General features: G+C 42.1%; 1 protein-coding gene across 5 annotated transcripts in view; it reads right to left on the reverse strand.

Moving 5' to 3' along the window:
* Positions 1-47: 47 nt before the first annotated feature.
* The window catches only part of TPR (translocated promoter region, nuclear basket protein), a 33,432-nt gene continuing 16,498 nt past the window's right edge, over positions 48-16,981 (reverse strand). The window contains exons 26-51 of one of the 5 annotated variants that reach the window (XM_074546296.1): positions 16,715-16,899; positions 16,382-16,529; positions 15,898-16,035; positions 15,155-15,286; positions 14,765-14,895; positions 14,199-14,409; positions 13,901-14,047; positions 13,320-13,518; positions 12,490-12,695; positions 11,973-12,034; positions 10,916-11,124; positions 10,339-10,611; positions 9,397-9,545; positions 8,509-8,592; positions 7,977-8,063; positions 7,501-7,632; positions 6,851-6,941; positions 6,205-6,392; positions 5,241-5,309; positions 4,554-4,663; positions 3,814-3,920; positions 3,036-3,131; positions 2,743-2,899; positions 1,999-2,117; positions 1,042-1,140; positions 48-189 (exon numbers count right to left, since the gene is read on the reverse strand). In XM_074546296.1, coding sequence (XP_074402397.1) covers positions 134-189; positions 1,042-1,140; positions 1,999-2,117; positions 2,743-2,899; positions 3,036-3,131; positions 3,814-3,920; positions 4,554-4,663; positions 5,241-5,309; positions 6,205-6,392; positions 6,851-6,941; positions 7,501-7,632; positions 7,977-8,063; positions 8,509-8,592; positions 9,397-9,545; positions 10,339-10,611; positions 10,916-11,124; positions 11,973-12,034; positions 12,490-12,695; positions 13,320-13,518; positions 13,901-14,047; positions 14,199-14,409; positions 14,765-14,895; positions 15,155-15,286; positions 15,898-16,035; positions 16,382-16,529; positions 16,715-16,899 — 3,585 coding nt within the window. In that variant the 3' untranslated portion in view covers positions 48-133. Of the gene's footprint in view, positions 190-1,041; positions 1,141-1,998; positions 2,118-2,742; positions 2,900-3,035; positions 3,132-3,813; positions 3,921-4,553; positions 4,664-5,240; positions 5,310-6,204; positions 6,393-6,850; positions 6,942-7,500; positions 7,633-7,976; positions 8,178-8,508; positions 8,593-9,396; positions 9,546-10,338; positions 10,612-10,915; positions 11,125-11,972; positions 12,035-12,489; positions 12,696-13,319; positions 13,519-13,900; positions 14,048-14,198; positions 14,410-14,764; positions 14,896-15,154; positions 15,287-15,897; positions 16,036-16,381; positions 16,530-16,714; positions 16,900-16,981 lie in introns of all 5 variants that reach the window. The other 4 variants (XM_074546295.1, XM_026793451.2, XM_005487031.4 and 1 more) reach the window with 4 other exon arrangements.

Genomic DNA, 16,981 nt, shown 5'->3' on the forward strand with positions numbered 1-16,981 from the left:
TAATAAAAGACAATGAAATATGTGCACACAACTCTAAGTATTAAAATGCTGCTTCAAGCTCTGGCTTCATTACACTAAGCAATCACAGGCAAACTGGCATTTTGTATACAGCTGGAAGTCCTTTACATTTCATTTAACTAATGTTTCCTCTGTTCAGGCCTCCTCTGCCTCCCATAGCATGAGTTACACCTGTGCAGGGAAAGAAAACAAGTGCATTAGTATAAACCCTTCTAATCAACCATTGCACAGGTGATAGTTCATCATTCCCTAAGGAATTGTCAGGGCAGTGGAGTGGTTCTTTCTGATACAGTTCAAGTTTCCCCTCTCTCCCTCTAAGCCTGGTGACACATGTACATGTCACCTGTGTCATGCAAAAGGCTGGGGGTGATTTGTGATCCTGAGCCAAACCAATGAGCACAGGATTCTTACCACATCTGAAATCAGATAGTCCCTCGTTCTTGTTATTAAAAAAAAATGGTGACAGATGGAAGAAAATCTATCCTAGTCCCATCTCCTTATTTTTTCCCCTTAATACCAGCTGATCTATATTTCAATGCTAATATTGAGTCTTCCACAATGTTAAAATAATGCAAAACAAAACAAAATCCAAAGGCTTTTTTTAAAGTACAGAAGTTGCAAAAATAATTTCTTGCCATGGTTTAACTCCATTACACTGGAAAACCTGTAATACTTCCAATAAAGCTTTTTTCAATGAGTACACATTGATATAACTGGAATCCTTAATGTACCAAATGGAAGCTCCTCTAATACTAAAACCAGAATTTTCTAAACTGCTGTCCTAACAGATTTCTGAAACTCTCCTTTAGAACTTTGAAGATCTAATGCCCTCTACATTCTCTCTACTGGTAAGAGCCAGGTGCCACTGCAGAAGGAAGTTTGCCTGTCTGAAACTTGCTCAGCCTAACAGACTAAACCCAAACTAGAGCTCAGGGTCACACACCAAACTGGAGGCAGGGCTGTGTGTCCCTCACTCACTCCCTGCCAGCCTGGGAGCAGCCAGGAACAGCCAGGAGCACTTACCCCTCTGCCTGTTGAACTGCCGGCCACGCACGCCCGTCCTCAGCGTCGGGGGCTGCAGCCGGACACGGCGCAGGGACTTGGGCTGAGTGCTGCTCGTGTCTGTGGGGAGAGGCAGAAAGAAAGGGGGGCTGTGCCTGCCAGCTTCTCATCTCTACATGTTTGATATGGGTTATGCTTTCTTTACTTTAGAATGATAAAAGTGCCTTCCTTATTTTATTGACCTCTCCTCCAAGATAAATAAAAGCTTCAAAACAAATAAACTGCATTTCTCTTGCTCTCTATACAAGGGGTTAATTGATAACTCAATAGAGATTAACTTACTGTTGTTTCACAATTTAATTAAAAATATTTTAAAGACATCAAATATGCCAATGAATAAATCACCAAAGTATCAGTAATGTTTGCTCCTTGAAGTGGTGTTCTTACTTGGCCTACTCCAGTCACTGCGGTGCAAGGTAAAATGGTTTACCAAAGAATCTATAAGCATCAAAATATGATCTTGCTCTTACAGAATCTGGGGAGACCTTAAAGCCCCTTCCAGTGACTAAAGGGTTTCCAGGAGAGCTGGAGAGGGACTTGGGACAATGGCCTGTAAGGACAAGACAAGAGGGGATGGCTTCCCACTGCCAGAGGGCAGGGTCAGATGGGATATTGGGAAAGAATTGTTCTCCGTAACAGTGGTAAGGCCCTGGCACAGGGTGCCCAGAGAAGCTGTGGCTGCCCCTGGAAGTGCCCAAGACCAGGCTGGAACCTGGGCTAGTGGAAGGTGTCCCTGCCCATGGCAGGGGTGGCACTGCATGGGCTTTAAGATCCCTTCCACCCCAAAGCATTTAATGAGTCTTTGATTCTAAGGATTTTATCTTATTTTGTGTATCCTGGCTACCAGCCACTATGCTGGACAAAGGAATTCCCACTCTTAATGAAAAGGTATGAACTATTACTGTGATTATCCTGTACCTGCAGATGAACTTGAAGGAGGATCCTGACTAGTTGAAGGAAGATCTGACTCATCAGATGCTTGAACAGATTCTTCCTCTTGCTGGCTATCGATTTCTAGACCCGCTTCTGAAGTAATGCTAGAAGGGAAGGTGGAGGAGGAGAACCATGTAAGTATATTTGCATAGCTTCAGAAAGATCCAGGAAAAAAACACCCTCTCTTGGAACACAAAGATTCAATGAAAATCAAAAGTAAAATATAGCAGAAAATTATAAACTGTTCTCTTTTAGATCTTTACTTTATCATAATAAAACATATAGCAATTATTGTAAGTATTAAAAGTTGTGCTTGTAAAGTAAAAGACAAAATTATTTGTCTTCAAAGTTCACTAAGAACTGTCTATACCAGCCCTGTGCTTCATCTTTTGTACATTCACTGTCTTAACTGGGTGACTTAATCATATATGTGTGCTTTGCATGCGGAGTGATTTTCTGTATTACACAGGAATGCCTTAGTCTTTATTCTACAAACTGATGCTTCAACCTCTGCCTTTGCAATAGTCAAATACTGATGTTAGAGTGCTCTGCATTCTTAAAGAAATTTTTTTTGGTAAACCCCAAGGAGAAGATCAGCAGAAAACCACTGGTTTTGGATGAAGACTCAGACTGTTCTGCCTCACAGCACTACAAAAGGCTGTCTGAGCTGCCCCTGGGTGACAATGAACATGTCAGCAGTGCTAGTGAGCCAAAGCAGTGGTGCTTTACCCCTCAGACTCTGCCTCTGCGAAGACCTCATCGGCGTCGTCACCAGCGCCAGGCTCAGTGGTGGTGGACAGGCTGCCGGTGGAGGTGGTGACCATGGGCACGGACTGGGACGCGTGCTCCGAGGCGTCGGCCGAGGCACTCTCTGTGAACACCGTCACTGGGGAGCACAGACACCCTCAGGCCCTGCCCACAGAGCCTGTGAAGCACAGGCAGCTCGGGGACAGGCTGCCCAGTACTCCCCCTGACCACAGGGAATCATTCCCGGCTTCGCTCTGCAAGCCTCTGCCACTTACCTGGTGCTGCCACTTGTAACGGTGTTGTGGGGACACTACGACCCCCTGATTCCTCCTCGTGGGCAAGGAACAGTGGGGTTTCATACATCCCTAAACCTGCAACACAAAGTTCCAGTGACAATCCAGCCAAATGAGTGGCTAAAAAAAGGATTAGCCAATGTCTTCCGTCTGGGTATTTGATATAATCCAGTCACTTGTACTTAGGCAGATTTTTTGTTATTTTGTTTTGACTTACTGCCAGAGCTGATCATAATTTATTGGAAGGTAACACTTTGATGAAAATATTAATGCTTGTTTTTTTAACTTTCATCCTTGCATTATTTTCCTATGAGCTTTCTTCACAGAACATGTGTTCCATGACAACAGGGATTCCAGGAAAGGGACAGATTCAGACCAACAACAAACACAACAGCCTGAGCATCTCTGAGCAGATAAGGATATAGCTCTCGGCATTTGATGTTTTCCCCTATTGTTTCACTACAGGGAAGCTACAACCAATAGTAAAATTGAAGTTAAAAACCATTTCTTCAACATTTCCTTCAATTTCAAAATCCTAACACGACTATAAATGTAGCAGCTTGAAGGAAACACCTTCTCAATTTCTGTTATTCTCTCCCTGCTGACAATTATCTTAGAGTTGCAGGTTTCCACACTTCAACAGTTTCCTGAAGTTCTGTGTTTCAGTCAACAAAACACAAAACAAAATTGTGTTTTGTTGACTGAATTCTCTCTTTTTCACTCAAAGACCCACAGAAAAGAGAGCCCAGAAGTGCTTTACCTCCTTGTGATGCCAGCTGCCCAAGATCAGAGTGACTGGAGCTGGTTTGTGGCATATCTTCAGGGGGCCCAAATCTGAACCGAGGAACTCCAGCTACCTGGGGGGAACTGGAAAACACAAACTTAAGGAATTCTGCAACTCCACCAAAGATCAGGGCAGGGGGGAGAACTTTCTGACCAAGAGAACAAATCAAGCATGAGACAAAATGAACTAACACTGACCACAAAAATCAGCTGAGCTACTGCTAAATAAACAGCAATTAGCTCTCAAATTATCAGCAACGCATTCAAAATCAGTACAACAGTCCTGAAGAGAATATTCTTTACTTATCTATTCTATGAACTCTCACAATTTTAAGTGGATTGCTGGACATGTCCAGAACATCCCAAAAACAGAAATGGAGGCAACTTTCACTGGCAATATTAATGGGGAGGGAGGAAGAACAAGGAAGGAAATTTGATAGAACTTTTTTGTTTGTTTAATCTCTTCTTAAATCACCAGGTTACAATACATGGGAGAATATTCACTTCCTAATCTGTTGATCAGTTATATGACACACAAGTCAAACAATAATTACTTATCTGCGCATGCAGTTATCTATCCTACTACCTACCATGTTACTTCCATCACAAGTGAATTTAATTTAAATTTATTTTAATTTTGCTGAAAAATAGAAAGAAATAGAATAAAGAATAGAGAAAAGCCTTTTTTTTTTCCTTTTTCTTTTCACATCTACTTACTGAATGGCTTCTGCAAATCCATCTGTACGATGTGGAACTACAAGAGTTGGTGTACTTGGAACTGTTCTGTCCTCATCATCAAAGAAGTGCTGCTGCTGGAAAAAAAGAGACTGATATGAGAGCCTACAATGTATTTCCAGTTTTTACTAGCTGAGTTAAAGGTTGATTTTTCCACATAGTCCAGCAAAACAATAACAGATTTAGCTCTAACAAAATTCTTGTTTAATTTCAGACATCTAAAGCTGATGCCTTTGGTCTCACAGAAGGTACTTAGTCTCTTTTCTCTCATTGAACCTGCATTTGTTCTGCCAAATACAGCTGAATAAAGGGTTCAAAATTAGCTGACTGAGACAGCCTAAGTTAGCCTTGTTCCTTTAGGATGAAGCTGAACTTAGTATTGTTTTTCCCAGCAACATGGCCACTGACTGACTCCAAAAATAAGTAAATAAAATCACCTTAGACAAAACCAATTAAGCCTCTTTTGAAGCCTTTTGTTTCCTGGGAGTTTTCTAATCTTTGCCTTCCATTAATACAGGAATTAACAGGAATAGGATATTTTCTGCAAGACTACAGAGACCATCTTTCCCCGAAATCAGCAGCCAGGCTTCTTTAAAAACCAAAGTAACCTCAGGAGTTAGAAGTGCTCCATGAAAGCAGGGCACTAGTAGTAGACTCTGATCCACTCACCATTCCACCTATCCCAGGGGTCAGCTGAAGCCCTCGCCCCACCGACTGTCTTCGAGTCATCTGGATTCTCTTTATGGGAGAGAAATGGGGGAAGTTGTGTAAATGTAGTCCTGGAATTCTAACAACCTACAAGTGTTCAGTCAGAGCCAAGGATAGCAGCTAAATGAGTAAGTAGGCAATCATGGAATTACAGAATATCCTGAGCTGGAAGGGACTCACAAGGATCATCAAGTCCAACCCCTGCATGAAGGACAGGCCCAAGAAACCCAGGAAAAGCCTGAGAGCATTGTCCAAACACTCCTGGAGCTCTGACAGCCTTGGGGCTGTGCCCATTCCCTGGGGAACCTGTTCAGTGCCCCTGCACTCTCTGGGGGACAATGTGTATATTCTGGGTAAGTGACAGTAATCTTCTACTCAAGTCTCTACTGAATATAGAAAACATGAACACATTGTGATCTCAAGCCTCAGCACAAGTTAATGGTAAAGGATCATTTCAGTCAGGATATTTTTGAAGAATTACTGTTGTGATGTTTTAATTTACAAAATCTACACGTCTTCAACAAGCATGATCATGGGTTAGGCACTAACTGTGAAAGGTTTAACTTGGAAAATAAATGGCAGCATTCCTTTGCCCCATCTACAGTGGGGCAACTCATAAAAACCCTTCAAATCTGAGCTACAACCTGGCTAAGAAAAGCTTTTTGAGTGGAAGTATCATCAGCCACTGACTGACTAAGCACTGGTATAATATAATAAGAATTCCAAGATAAAAAGCATTAAGGGGGGGATGGATTTGTACATTCCCTGTCCAGCCATCATCTGCAGGATGACTAAACCCCTTTGCTCAGCTACCACTTCTATCATGCTGAACAGCCGGCAACATTTTTTCCAATGGATTATATTGATAAGAAACCATACAGCAATTTTTTTCCCAAGTCTCCTAAGACACTGGAGCTGGTTGTACCTGCACTGGGGGCCCCAGCTCCTGGGGAGGGGCATGGATGGTGAGCCGTGGGGGCAGGGGGTGCGGGGGCCTCCGTGGGGACTGCGGGGGCCGCGGGCCCTGGCGCTCGGACGATGCCGATGACGGCTGCTGCTCCCGCAGGCTCTCGTGGGCAAACGTGGACTCTGCAGCACCCGTGCTCCCCTCTCCTGCAACACAAATACACAGGGCTGGGAAAACCCTAGGAACCAAGCTGAATACATGAAGGCAAATCTTCCAATTCTGCTGAAAAATTAACTCATTTTTCCCTTCCAAGCCTGCGGACAGCCTAGTATTGTTAGGTAAAATCACTTGAAGAGGACTTGTGCCAGCTACAACAGCAGCACTAAAACAAAGCGTTAATTATTCAGGTGCTGATTTAGAAACCGATTAATCCACTGAGCCGTTAAGTTTCCACAGCAACCACAGCTTGCAGGATTTTCAAAGGAATGTAGAACAAATCCAGAAAAGATCATTTCAAAAGAATCCACATTGCACGGTGAAATGGCCTTTAGTATTTCAACTTATATTTTTACTTTTACGTGCAGATTTTAACATATGGAAAATAGCTTCTACATTTCCCTCCCCCTGCCTACACAGACTGTGAAGAAACATGGAATAACTGTACCACTGTTTTGGGAATCTGCTGCCCTCTGGTTGCTTTCAGCTCCTCCCATGCTCTCTTCAGTCTCTGTTCCAGGATCTGTACCATCAGCACCCTAAAATTCCGCATAAACAGAGTATGACTCAACAAATTATACATTGTAAAGAGAATATAAAAGCAGTACAAAAGTATTTAGAAGGTAAAAAAAGTCAAATATATAACAATCTTAGAAGATTTCTCTATGTAGCTACAGCATTAGGTAAACATATTCAACTGCATGAGATTTCAGAAGTATTGAGAACCTGTGCATATACAAACCTGAAAAATGTAGCTGCCATCATTTAATAACAACGCAGTGAAATATCCAGCTCTTCAAAAGCCTCACCAGTTTTGTAACTACAGTATTTGCTGCTGTCTCCCATGCTTTGTTTTTTAATTCAGCCCTCTTTAACATTCCCAGCTGATTTTTCTTGTGGAAACAGTTGTAACAAATTACCATGACCCAGTATCGTCCTTCAACTTTTGGGGATGAATTCATACCAGAATTTTCTCTTCCAAGCATACATATTTCTGATTGAGTATTGGTAAATTTCTTTCAACAACACAGTGAGTATTACAGCACTGATTTGTTGCAAGAAATTTACCAGGCTACAAAAGAAATGTACAAATCTCACCTCAGCATCATCTGCTTCATATCCATCATTGCCATCAGCACTACCAGTTCCTTCATTGCTGTCATCACCTTCATCTCCCATCCCTGTGTCTTCATCATCATCCTCATCCTCCTCTTCCTCATCATCATAATCCTGTGATGAGACAGTAAAGAGCCTTAGGGAAATGCAGAAAGGGGAGTGGAATAGGCTGGATGTGGTGCACAGATCAACACCCACCCAAACACTCCCTCTCTCTCTCTTCAACAGGACAAGGGTAGGAAAGAACATGGAAAAGCCTGAGGGTTCAGATGAAGGTAAAAGAAAAATTCTGGTGAAAAAAGGTGAATTAGCAGGTAGCTTTAAAATACTACAAGTTCAGGCAACATAAATACAGACCAACTACTCAGTCAAAAATATTTGGATTAAATTAGCCCTGCTTGGCGAGTTTTGCATTTGATGAAAGACAAAATCATAAAGGAATTCCATGATATACATACTTCCTGCTCGCCTTCATTTTCTTCATCGTCATCATCTTCATCATCACTATCAATTACAATCACATCATCTCTCTTGGACTGGCCATCCTGAGATGAAGAAGTGTTTTGTTGGTCTGACTGAAGGGACCCCAGGTCTATAGGGATAGACTGGGAAGTCTCCTCGCTGTCCTCCATGGCCGCGTACTCCCCCTGTGTAACACCCTGCCAAAGAGCAAAGGCAATCACCAGCACAAACCAAACTCACTGCACCACAATCAACAGCAAGAGAACCAGACTGTGATCCTTACAGGACAGCTATTGCTGTTCCTCAAAAACTGACCAGAGGAGAGGACAAAAGAGAATGTGACAGGTGACTGTCAGTGACTGAACAGTTCCAGTCTAAACTTTAAAACATTTTAAATTGTTTCCATGGGAAACCTGAAGGATTCCATTTGAGATTTCACTTCTAAATTTCACTGAGAGTTTGGGGGGCAGATGGCTATTTCTGCAGAAATCTTTCTGCTGAAGATTTTTGCTCTTCAAATATGCTTACTTCTCCAATGGAGTCTTGTGAGTCTTGATTGTATGTTTGTGCCTCCACCTCTCCATCAGTGCTCTCTTCGGCTGTCACTTCCTCCTGCAAAAACAAAGATTTTTCTCACTTCAAACACACCAACAGCCCTAAAGATGCTTGAGAGTTTTGTTTTTTACTTTAATAAAAATTATCTTTTGCCACAAAGGTTATGGGCAACATTTTCTCTGGCTTCCTTAGCAATGCTTTTATCAAAAATCTCACTTCCCTGCCCTGGAGAAATATGACTTCTCCAGCCCAATAGATCTCAGCATACCTCAGTCTTTTCAGGACTAAAACCAAATCATCAAAGCTTCCCATTCTACCTCCAGCCTCTTAGATCCTTAAGTGGCAATGTTCTTACACAATCCTGCCCTTTTTCTCTTGTGAACATCTCTCTGGCACAGAGTTAATAAAGTATGTTTGCCTTCCTTAATACTGTGAGGTTCTGTCTCCTCAATTTTGTCCCTTTTTCACAGCACATCCCAAATCCCTCATATCAACATTCACATGTATCTTCTGTAGGCTTTTCCAACAACTCATCTTTGCTTCCCATCTCCTAAATACCCTTTATTTTTATCCAGAAGTACTGTACATAAAGATCTTCCAAACCGTACTGAAAGAAGTTTGAACTTCTTCCTCCTCAATCCTAGGATACAGCCCTCTCTCCCATCCTACAGGTTAAGATTTACATCATTCATTCTAATTGGTTTAACCTCTGTCTTTTTAGAGACCCAAATATAATTGTTTCCTCCCCAACAGATTAGAAAGTCAATTAAGAATTCACTGATTTGCTCTGAAGTAACACATTTTTTTTTCCCATTCAAATCCTACAAAGGTTAAATAGTAGCACTTTATGTTTATGCAAACCTCAGGCCCAACTCTCTGCATGATTCTCAGTTTCTTTGAAGTAGGTGCATCCACTGTTTCCTCAGAGATCTGGTCTGAGTTCTCCACAGTGTTGTCCTCCTCTTCCTCTCGGGAGCGCTTAGACAGTGAGGAACTGGGGGTAGCTGAAACTGCAAAGACCTCTCAGTTATTTTAAGAACAACACATCTGTAAACCAGAAATCAAAAGCTTTGGTATTTTCCTCTGAAGATCACCTCTATTTCTGCACTGAATGACAACAAACAATCAGAATTGCACGGAGCTGTCTCCTAGGCCAGGAAAACATCAACCCCTTGAGCTACAAGTCTTAAGCTCTCAGGCCTTTATTCACAACTTAACTGACCCTAATTATAAGCACCAGGGTACAACCCAAATATTTCTTCCAACATCTTTGCTTTGGACAAGTACACCCAAAATCTTTAAGAGTATCAGCTGGAAAAAGAGAACCCCAGCAGTCTGCAGAAATGTTTTTCTGGGGAATACATGTTCTATTTACACTGTGTAGATCAAACAGATGTGCAAGAGTGCATTACAGTGTGTAGCTTTAGAGCACTTCCTATACTTTAGACTCAAGCTTAAGGAGCTTACTCATGGCTCCTAGAATTAACCTTGCTCATAGTGCCATGGAAACAGAGTCAGTGAGGTTTAATGTATTAAACCTTCAGAGCAAAGCTGCTCTGAAAAAGCCAAACACAAAGTTGTATTCTCTTTCTGCTTTAAGAGATGCAGTGCCAACAGCATTTCAGAGGCACCATTTCTGACAGCTCAAGAAGGAAGCCTAACTTCAGAAGTTCTTAAAATGTACAGTAAACTAAGGGAGGAGAAAAAGGCCCAAACTGATGGGAATCCCGGTTGGCCAAGGACCCAACTGGAGCCACCTACAAGGAACTATTGAGCAAGGGAGGCCAACAAAATGACACCAACCTGTGCCAAACACGGCTGTGGAGGTGGAAGGCCTCTCTATCTGGGAGCTCTGCACCACCTCCACGATGGCAGGGGCTGGCTCCTGAGCTGCAGGCTCGATCTGAGCGTGGCTTTGCTGGGTGGGCTGCACGAAGGCAGTGGCCTGGGTCTGCTGCTGCACAGTCAGGATGGGCTGGGGCAGGGATGTCTGCACGTTGGGGCTGGTGGAGCGCACAGAGCCGCTGGCACTGCCGAACACTGGGACGTGCTCCACGGGTCCTTCCGACTGCATGGCTGCAAGGCAAACAGCAGCACAGTCAGGGTCTGCATTCATCCAGCACAGCTCACACTGTCCCTCTCAGGATGCCCTGAACAAGCACATTCAGTGTCCTGCAGATGAATTCACGTTATGCACATCTCCAGCTGAGGAACCATGAACTTTGCTGCAAATAAAATGGTCATGGAAGTGCAACACACCAAGAGATGCAGGGACAGTGACACTGTCTGTGGGCCTTCCAAACTGACTGCCACCAACCTCTGAAGGCAAAGGCAGCACTTCTGAGTACTGAGGATCCTTATACTACACTAAAAATCTCACCTTCCTGAGTCTCCACCTGTGTTGTTGGCATAACTGTGGCTGTGGGGGTAGTGGTGGGATTGGTGACCGTGGCAGGAGTCACCATGGGACGGATGCTGGCCCTTGGAGTAGACTTATTCCCAGCCATTGCTGCAGCAGTCACTTTACTGGGAGTTGACACAACAGGAGTTGGTTTAATGTTTGCTGTTGGAGGATCTGAAGTGCTGGCACTGAAAAACAGGAGATTGGTTTCATCATGGTACAGAAAGCAGACTTTAAAAATAACAAACAAGTATATTTTCATAGCCAGAAACACTGTTTTGTTTAAAGCTTTTAAATTTAAAAGCCTGAGAATAGCCTAAGGAATTGTCTTCAAAACTTTTTATAGTTGAAAAAGAGAGACACGCTATGCCATCAATAGCATTTTATCCAGCTTGGAGAACTGACAGGTTTCTTCCAAGGTAATCAAGTGGGAATCTGGTAAGAGATCAAAATGTTTGTACTGTTGGCTGTGCTGGAATTTTATTACAGTGAGTAACACATCTTACATCAAAACTGACTCACTCAATATAGAGTGACATCATCTCTTGGCAGAGACAAGGGGCAGCCAAATTTTAAGAAACGTTTTTGAAAGTCAAAGGATGCATTTCATAGTTGCTGAGAGGGAGTTTGTTATCCCAGCTCAGTAGTAGAGCAGTATTTCCCATTTCAGAGCTTAGGCAAATGACTATTTTATCTTTCAGAATGATCTGTTCAGTCCATTTCTCATTCTTGCACAAGGAAGATCCTTCCCCAAAACAAAAAGGTTAACAATCAAAATTACACAACTTCAAAAACCTTAGTCTGAAAACATTTTTAAAAACCTTTCATGTTTCCCAGATACCATCTTCCAGGTGGCTAACACACCAGCATGCAGCTTAAAAGCCCTATTGATTAGATGTAGCTCAGAAAACAGGAGGAATGCACTATGTCAGTCAGTATCTTTGCAGTTGTTTAAGAAAAATTATGAAAAGCCAGTGATTTGCAAAAAAGAAGAGCAACTACATAATGATAAACCCACAGAAATTCTTGAACTCACATTCCTCTTTCACCTGAAGCTGGAGTAGACTTGAGTGAGATTTGCCTCTGCTGTTCTGGGACCTATTAGTAAAAACCAGAGATATCATGTCAGGTATACATGAAACAGTGCAGGCAACATGGAAGACACTTCAGCTCTTTGCTAACAAGTCTGTGACAGAAATGCTTGTTGGGTATTGTAATTATGGCAAATTCCCTGAACCAAATCACACCAGCCATACCAAGGCTGGAACACAATTTGGTAACTGCTCAGGTATTTTCTGAAGCTTTGAGACATGAACCCATTATACTGAATGCATGAGTAACATACAAAAATAGAGAGCTCCTCGACTGATTCACAGTGAATGGCAGAACTGCCTGCTTGTTGGTGCTGGGAACTCTGATTAGGGCAAGAAATTTAAATTAAGTTCTGAACCCTTAGTGAGGCCAACCTGTGGATTTCCAAGAGCAGGGCATGGTGGCACCTGAGTCCAGGCTGCTGTGCCAGGGCTGCCTGGCAGGATTGTTACATGCTGTACCTTGTTTGTGGACTCTGGGGGCTCATCCCGCTGTTCGTGGTGCCGCTCCTGCTGCTCCCGCAGCTCCCTCTCCAGGCGGCAGATCCGCCCCTCGTACTGGGACTTCAGGGCGCTCATCCGCACCTCCAGCTCCGTCTTCTGCTCCTCCAGGGAGCTGCTCTTCTGCTTCCACTCCTCATTCTCCTTTGTGAGCTGCTCTTTTGTACCTGGTGGAACAGGAAAGGGTCCAGCCTTGCTGAATCTGCACACTGAACACCTGGGTGTTTCACCAGGTCACTGAAGTATTCTGAAATCCTAAAAATGTTAAGCTATAAAAGGAGATCTGGGAGGCAATATGGCCATTTTTCTTTTCAATTGCAATTAGATAAAAAGAAACTAAAATAGAAAAATATGTAATAGATAAAGAAGTACTCCCAAAAGAAACAAGATGTTTTCAGCAAGCTCTTACACCATCATTCCTCTCAGTGACATTTACAAACAGAGGAGACAACGTGTTTTGCAACTCTACATTTAGGGAAGGGGAGATTACCCAAGTTGTTAGTAAGGCCAATCTGCTCTAATCAACAGAAGGATCAAAAACGTAATCATGTTGGCTGGCCAAAAGTAAGTAAAATTTTTTCAATGTTCAGTGTGCAGCTACTCATGTACTTTTATCATTCTCTGAAGGAATTAAATTTTAAACTTTAGAACAATCCCTGTAGCATTTAGTCTAGAAAACACTTTTCAGTAAAATATGAAGCAGGCCATAATTTTCAAGCATTCTGTCTAAAGGCTTTGTCATAGAAATAATCAAACATCTCTAAGGACAGAAAAAAAAATAAATACAATACCAGCTAACTGTGCAATTTTCTGCTTGGCTGCAAGCAAGGTCTTCCTTGTTTTCTCCTCCTTCTCTGTGATCTGTTGCCTGAGCTGTTCTTCCTGTGTAGTCTTCTCTTGTAGATCTTGATGGAAACGGGCCAGTTCTGTCTGTAGCTGCATTATCTGCTCCTGGAGATTTCTAACTTCAGTTTCCTTTTCTGTTATTGTCTAGGGAGAGAGAAAGATTGCAATTGTTGGCCACAACCAACCACTTTGGCAAATATAGGTGCCAAGTTCCAAGGAGCTGGTATTAACTGGCCATTGGATTAAGGTTAAAAAGCTTCTTAACAACAACAGGAGTTCAGTCCTCTCTGAATGCAAGAACTGGAGAACAGCATTCTCTTTCCCACTTCTTCCAGGAAATAATGTTAGAAACATTAAACCCAGGATTTACACCAGGCTCAAGATCCCTCTTTCCCAAGAAAGTAGAGGCACAATTGGTCACTTCCCATATTTCTGTGACACACATTAAAACACCCTCCCATTCTTCACTGTTACACACTAGGACTGCAATGGAGAACAGAACTCTGAAATTACTCACTGTTCTTACCTTTTGTAAACTTTCAACCTGAGTCTCCAAATTCTTTGTCTTCACTTCAGCTTGACTTAGAGTGTCTTTTAGCTCTTGTACTTCCTGGGCAGAAACTTGGTCTTCTTGTGGTTCTGCCAAAGGCAGAGTTGATGATTCAGCAACCATCTGAAAGGCATCAAGGGGTACAAGGCTGAAGGGGACTACCTGATCACAACATTATTACTTTCACAAGATGATTTTGTGTGCCAAGTGATTGGTTAAAAGCTCTGGCAAACCCCAGGAACTCTAAGGAATGCTCCATTTCAGTTCTACCTACCTTATCATGCTGTGCTTTCAGCTCCTCATACTGGGTCTTGTACCTGCGACCGATTTTCTTGACCTGTGTTATAGTTTTCACTTTTTCCTGTATGTCAGCCACTTTAGCATCCAGTTCTTTTTGCAAAGTGTCCTTTTCTGTTCTTATTTTAGTTACTTCATCCTTCAGGCTCTGAACAAGATTCTGGCTTGTAGTCAAGGATGCATTAGTTCTAAATGACAAGAGATCAGAGGGAGATGCAAATGAGATGCTTGAAAACATATACATTTCAATATCCCTTATTTATGTAACATCACTAGCATTATCTGTAGTGGATTATATTTTCTAGGATTTTGCAATACAGAATAGAAAATATTCTACAATACATAATTTTGGAATAATTTCAGCTAATAGACAGCTTGCAAAACAACTCTCACTTCACTTTCCCTGCTTGTTATCAAGCCACAGAAATACCAAAAAGTTTCACAGTTACACAGAGGCACTTAAGAAGTTACACTTCCAGATACAACTATAATTAGAATATTTTGCTTTGCACCAAACGTTTTACAAATTGACCAATACCACACCTGGCAACTTCTGCTTTAAGCCTGCCTGTTTCTTCACTCATCTGTTGGACACGCTTGGCATTTGCCTCCTTCTCAGAGAGCAGCTTTCGATACTCTTCGAGGTCAGTGTCCTTCTGCTGGCTCAGTAAGTGCTGGAAGGGGAAGAAAAGAGAGGCATTTTTGTAAAATAATTACACAGTTATAGCCAGAAAATCTCTTTGAATTAGAGCCACTGCTTTTGCATTTTGATATGGAAAAGCCAACTCTGAAGCTGCGTGAACAATGTTTTATAATTCAAACACACTTCTTAGCTTTTTATTCTTCGTAAGGAAATGTAGCACTTTTTTTAGTTGTTTAACTGGTGGACTTTTTTTCCCACATTATGTTCTTTGAAAGGAGGCATTTCCCCACCTGAGTTCGGGCTTTCCAGCGTTTAACATCCTCTTCCAAAAGCTTTTTCTCTGCCTGCAGCATCCCACTCTTCTCACTGAGCTCAGCATTGGACTCTTGCAGGGGCAGGATGTCTGCCTCGAGCTTGCGTACCTGAGAAAGCACAGTAAGGGGTTACACTCTGCACCTCAGAAGACTGAAGGAATCCCTCAGGAAAAAGCCACGACAGAGCTTCTTTCCTAACTCTCTGCCTTCCAGTGCCCAGCTGGAGGAAGAGAAAAGGACAAGGACAACAGCAGAGGATGATCCTACAGAGAAAAAAAATACTGGGGCGACTTCCCAATCTTAGATGCTCACTCTGTACTTTGGTACAGGAGAGATTTTTAATGTTAAAATCTGATGCATTGGTTACCATTAAAACAAGCAGTATCTCACTTTTAAACTCTTAATAATGGTCTATTTTATATGCATTCTTCTGCTATTTTTAGTGTAATTGCTGATAATATCCTTGCTCCTGGTATACCTCTAGCCAAGGATAAACACTGACTTTCAGGTTCATCTAAATGGAACTGAACTTTAAATTTTCCAATACTGCAGATGGACCAGTCTTTTAAAATTTGAAATGTAAAGTTTCCTCATTAGTGTATGACTTAAAGGAATAATTATAATGTAAATCACATATTTACTGTAATTAGCAATGGTATATCCCAACATTTAACTCTACACTGAATATCTGAAAGGTTTATGTGAAGCTCAGTACTAACCTTTGCTTGTATCTGCTGTAGCTCTTGCTCCAGCCTCTCCTTCTCTTCCCTTAACATCTTGTTAGTTTCTATGAGTATGTTCATGGTCTCAGTTTTCTTCATTAATTCCTCATGCTGTGCAATGGTTTTTGCTGTTACCTGTGAAAGAGTCAACTCAATAATTTGTTTTGCTTGCATAGGCACATATACTCCACCCAGATATGGTATAACACCACCTTGGAAATCTACCATGGTATTTATTATTTCACATGTACTTTCAAGACATGGGGAAAAAAAATATAATTAGGGTAAAATAAAGATAATTTATGAGATTTTGGAATTGCTGCACTCTCTCAAGACTCACAACAAGTTACTCCATTTGGTTATAAGCAATCCCAGTTAAAAAAAAAAACCCTAATTCTTTCAAAAATTAATTTTTGGACACAGGCAGCCCCAGAATAGCCCTGTACTCATTGAATTCACAAGCATTAACCCCCAGCCATACCTGCACTTTCTCCCTCTCAGCGTTGAGGCTGTCCTGCAGCTCCTGGAGCTCCCTCTCCAGGTGCTCCACTCTCTGGCGGTACCGCAGGCTCTCCACCTGCGCCACCTCGAACCTCGTCTCTGCAATCTCCTTCTCTCGACGGATAAACCTGCAGGGAGGAGTTCAACACCACCTCACACCAGGCAAATGTTCTCAACTAGTACAACTATCTCCCATCCACAAAAAAGCACTTGGATTTTTAACATTATCCTTCAAGTATAAAGTAATATAGAATTATCTAAGTTCAAATCTAATTTATAACCCCCAGGAGAAGGAACCCAGAGCTAAGGTTACCTAAGAATTTCTAAGATTTGTTCCTGGGATTTGCCTTCCTCACTAAGAGAAACATTTGCTGCAGTTGGGATGGCTTCTTTCATGGAAGTCACCATCTTATTGCTCATGCTCTCCAGCTGCTCATGTAACAATCGATTTTGTTTCTCCAGATCCTCACAGCGGGATGCAAGTTTTGAAGCTTCATCCTACAACAAAATCATTCACTGAGTGTGATTTCTGTGGCTGAATTTTTGTTAACTGAAAAAAACCCACTGAACCAACAAAGCC

The sequence above is a fragment of the Zonotrichia albicollis genome, chromosome 8 (genome assembly GCF_047830755.1).
Source record: "Zonotrichia albicollis isolate bZonAlb1 chromosome 8, bZonAlb1.hap1, whole genome shotgun sequence".
Lineage (NCBI taxonomy): Eukaryota > Metazoa > Chordata > Aves > Passeriformes > Passerellidae > Zonotrichia > Zonotrichia albicollis.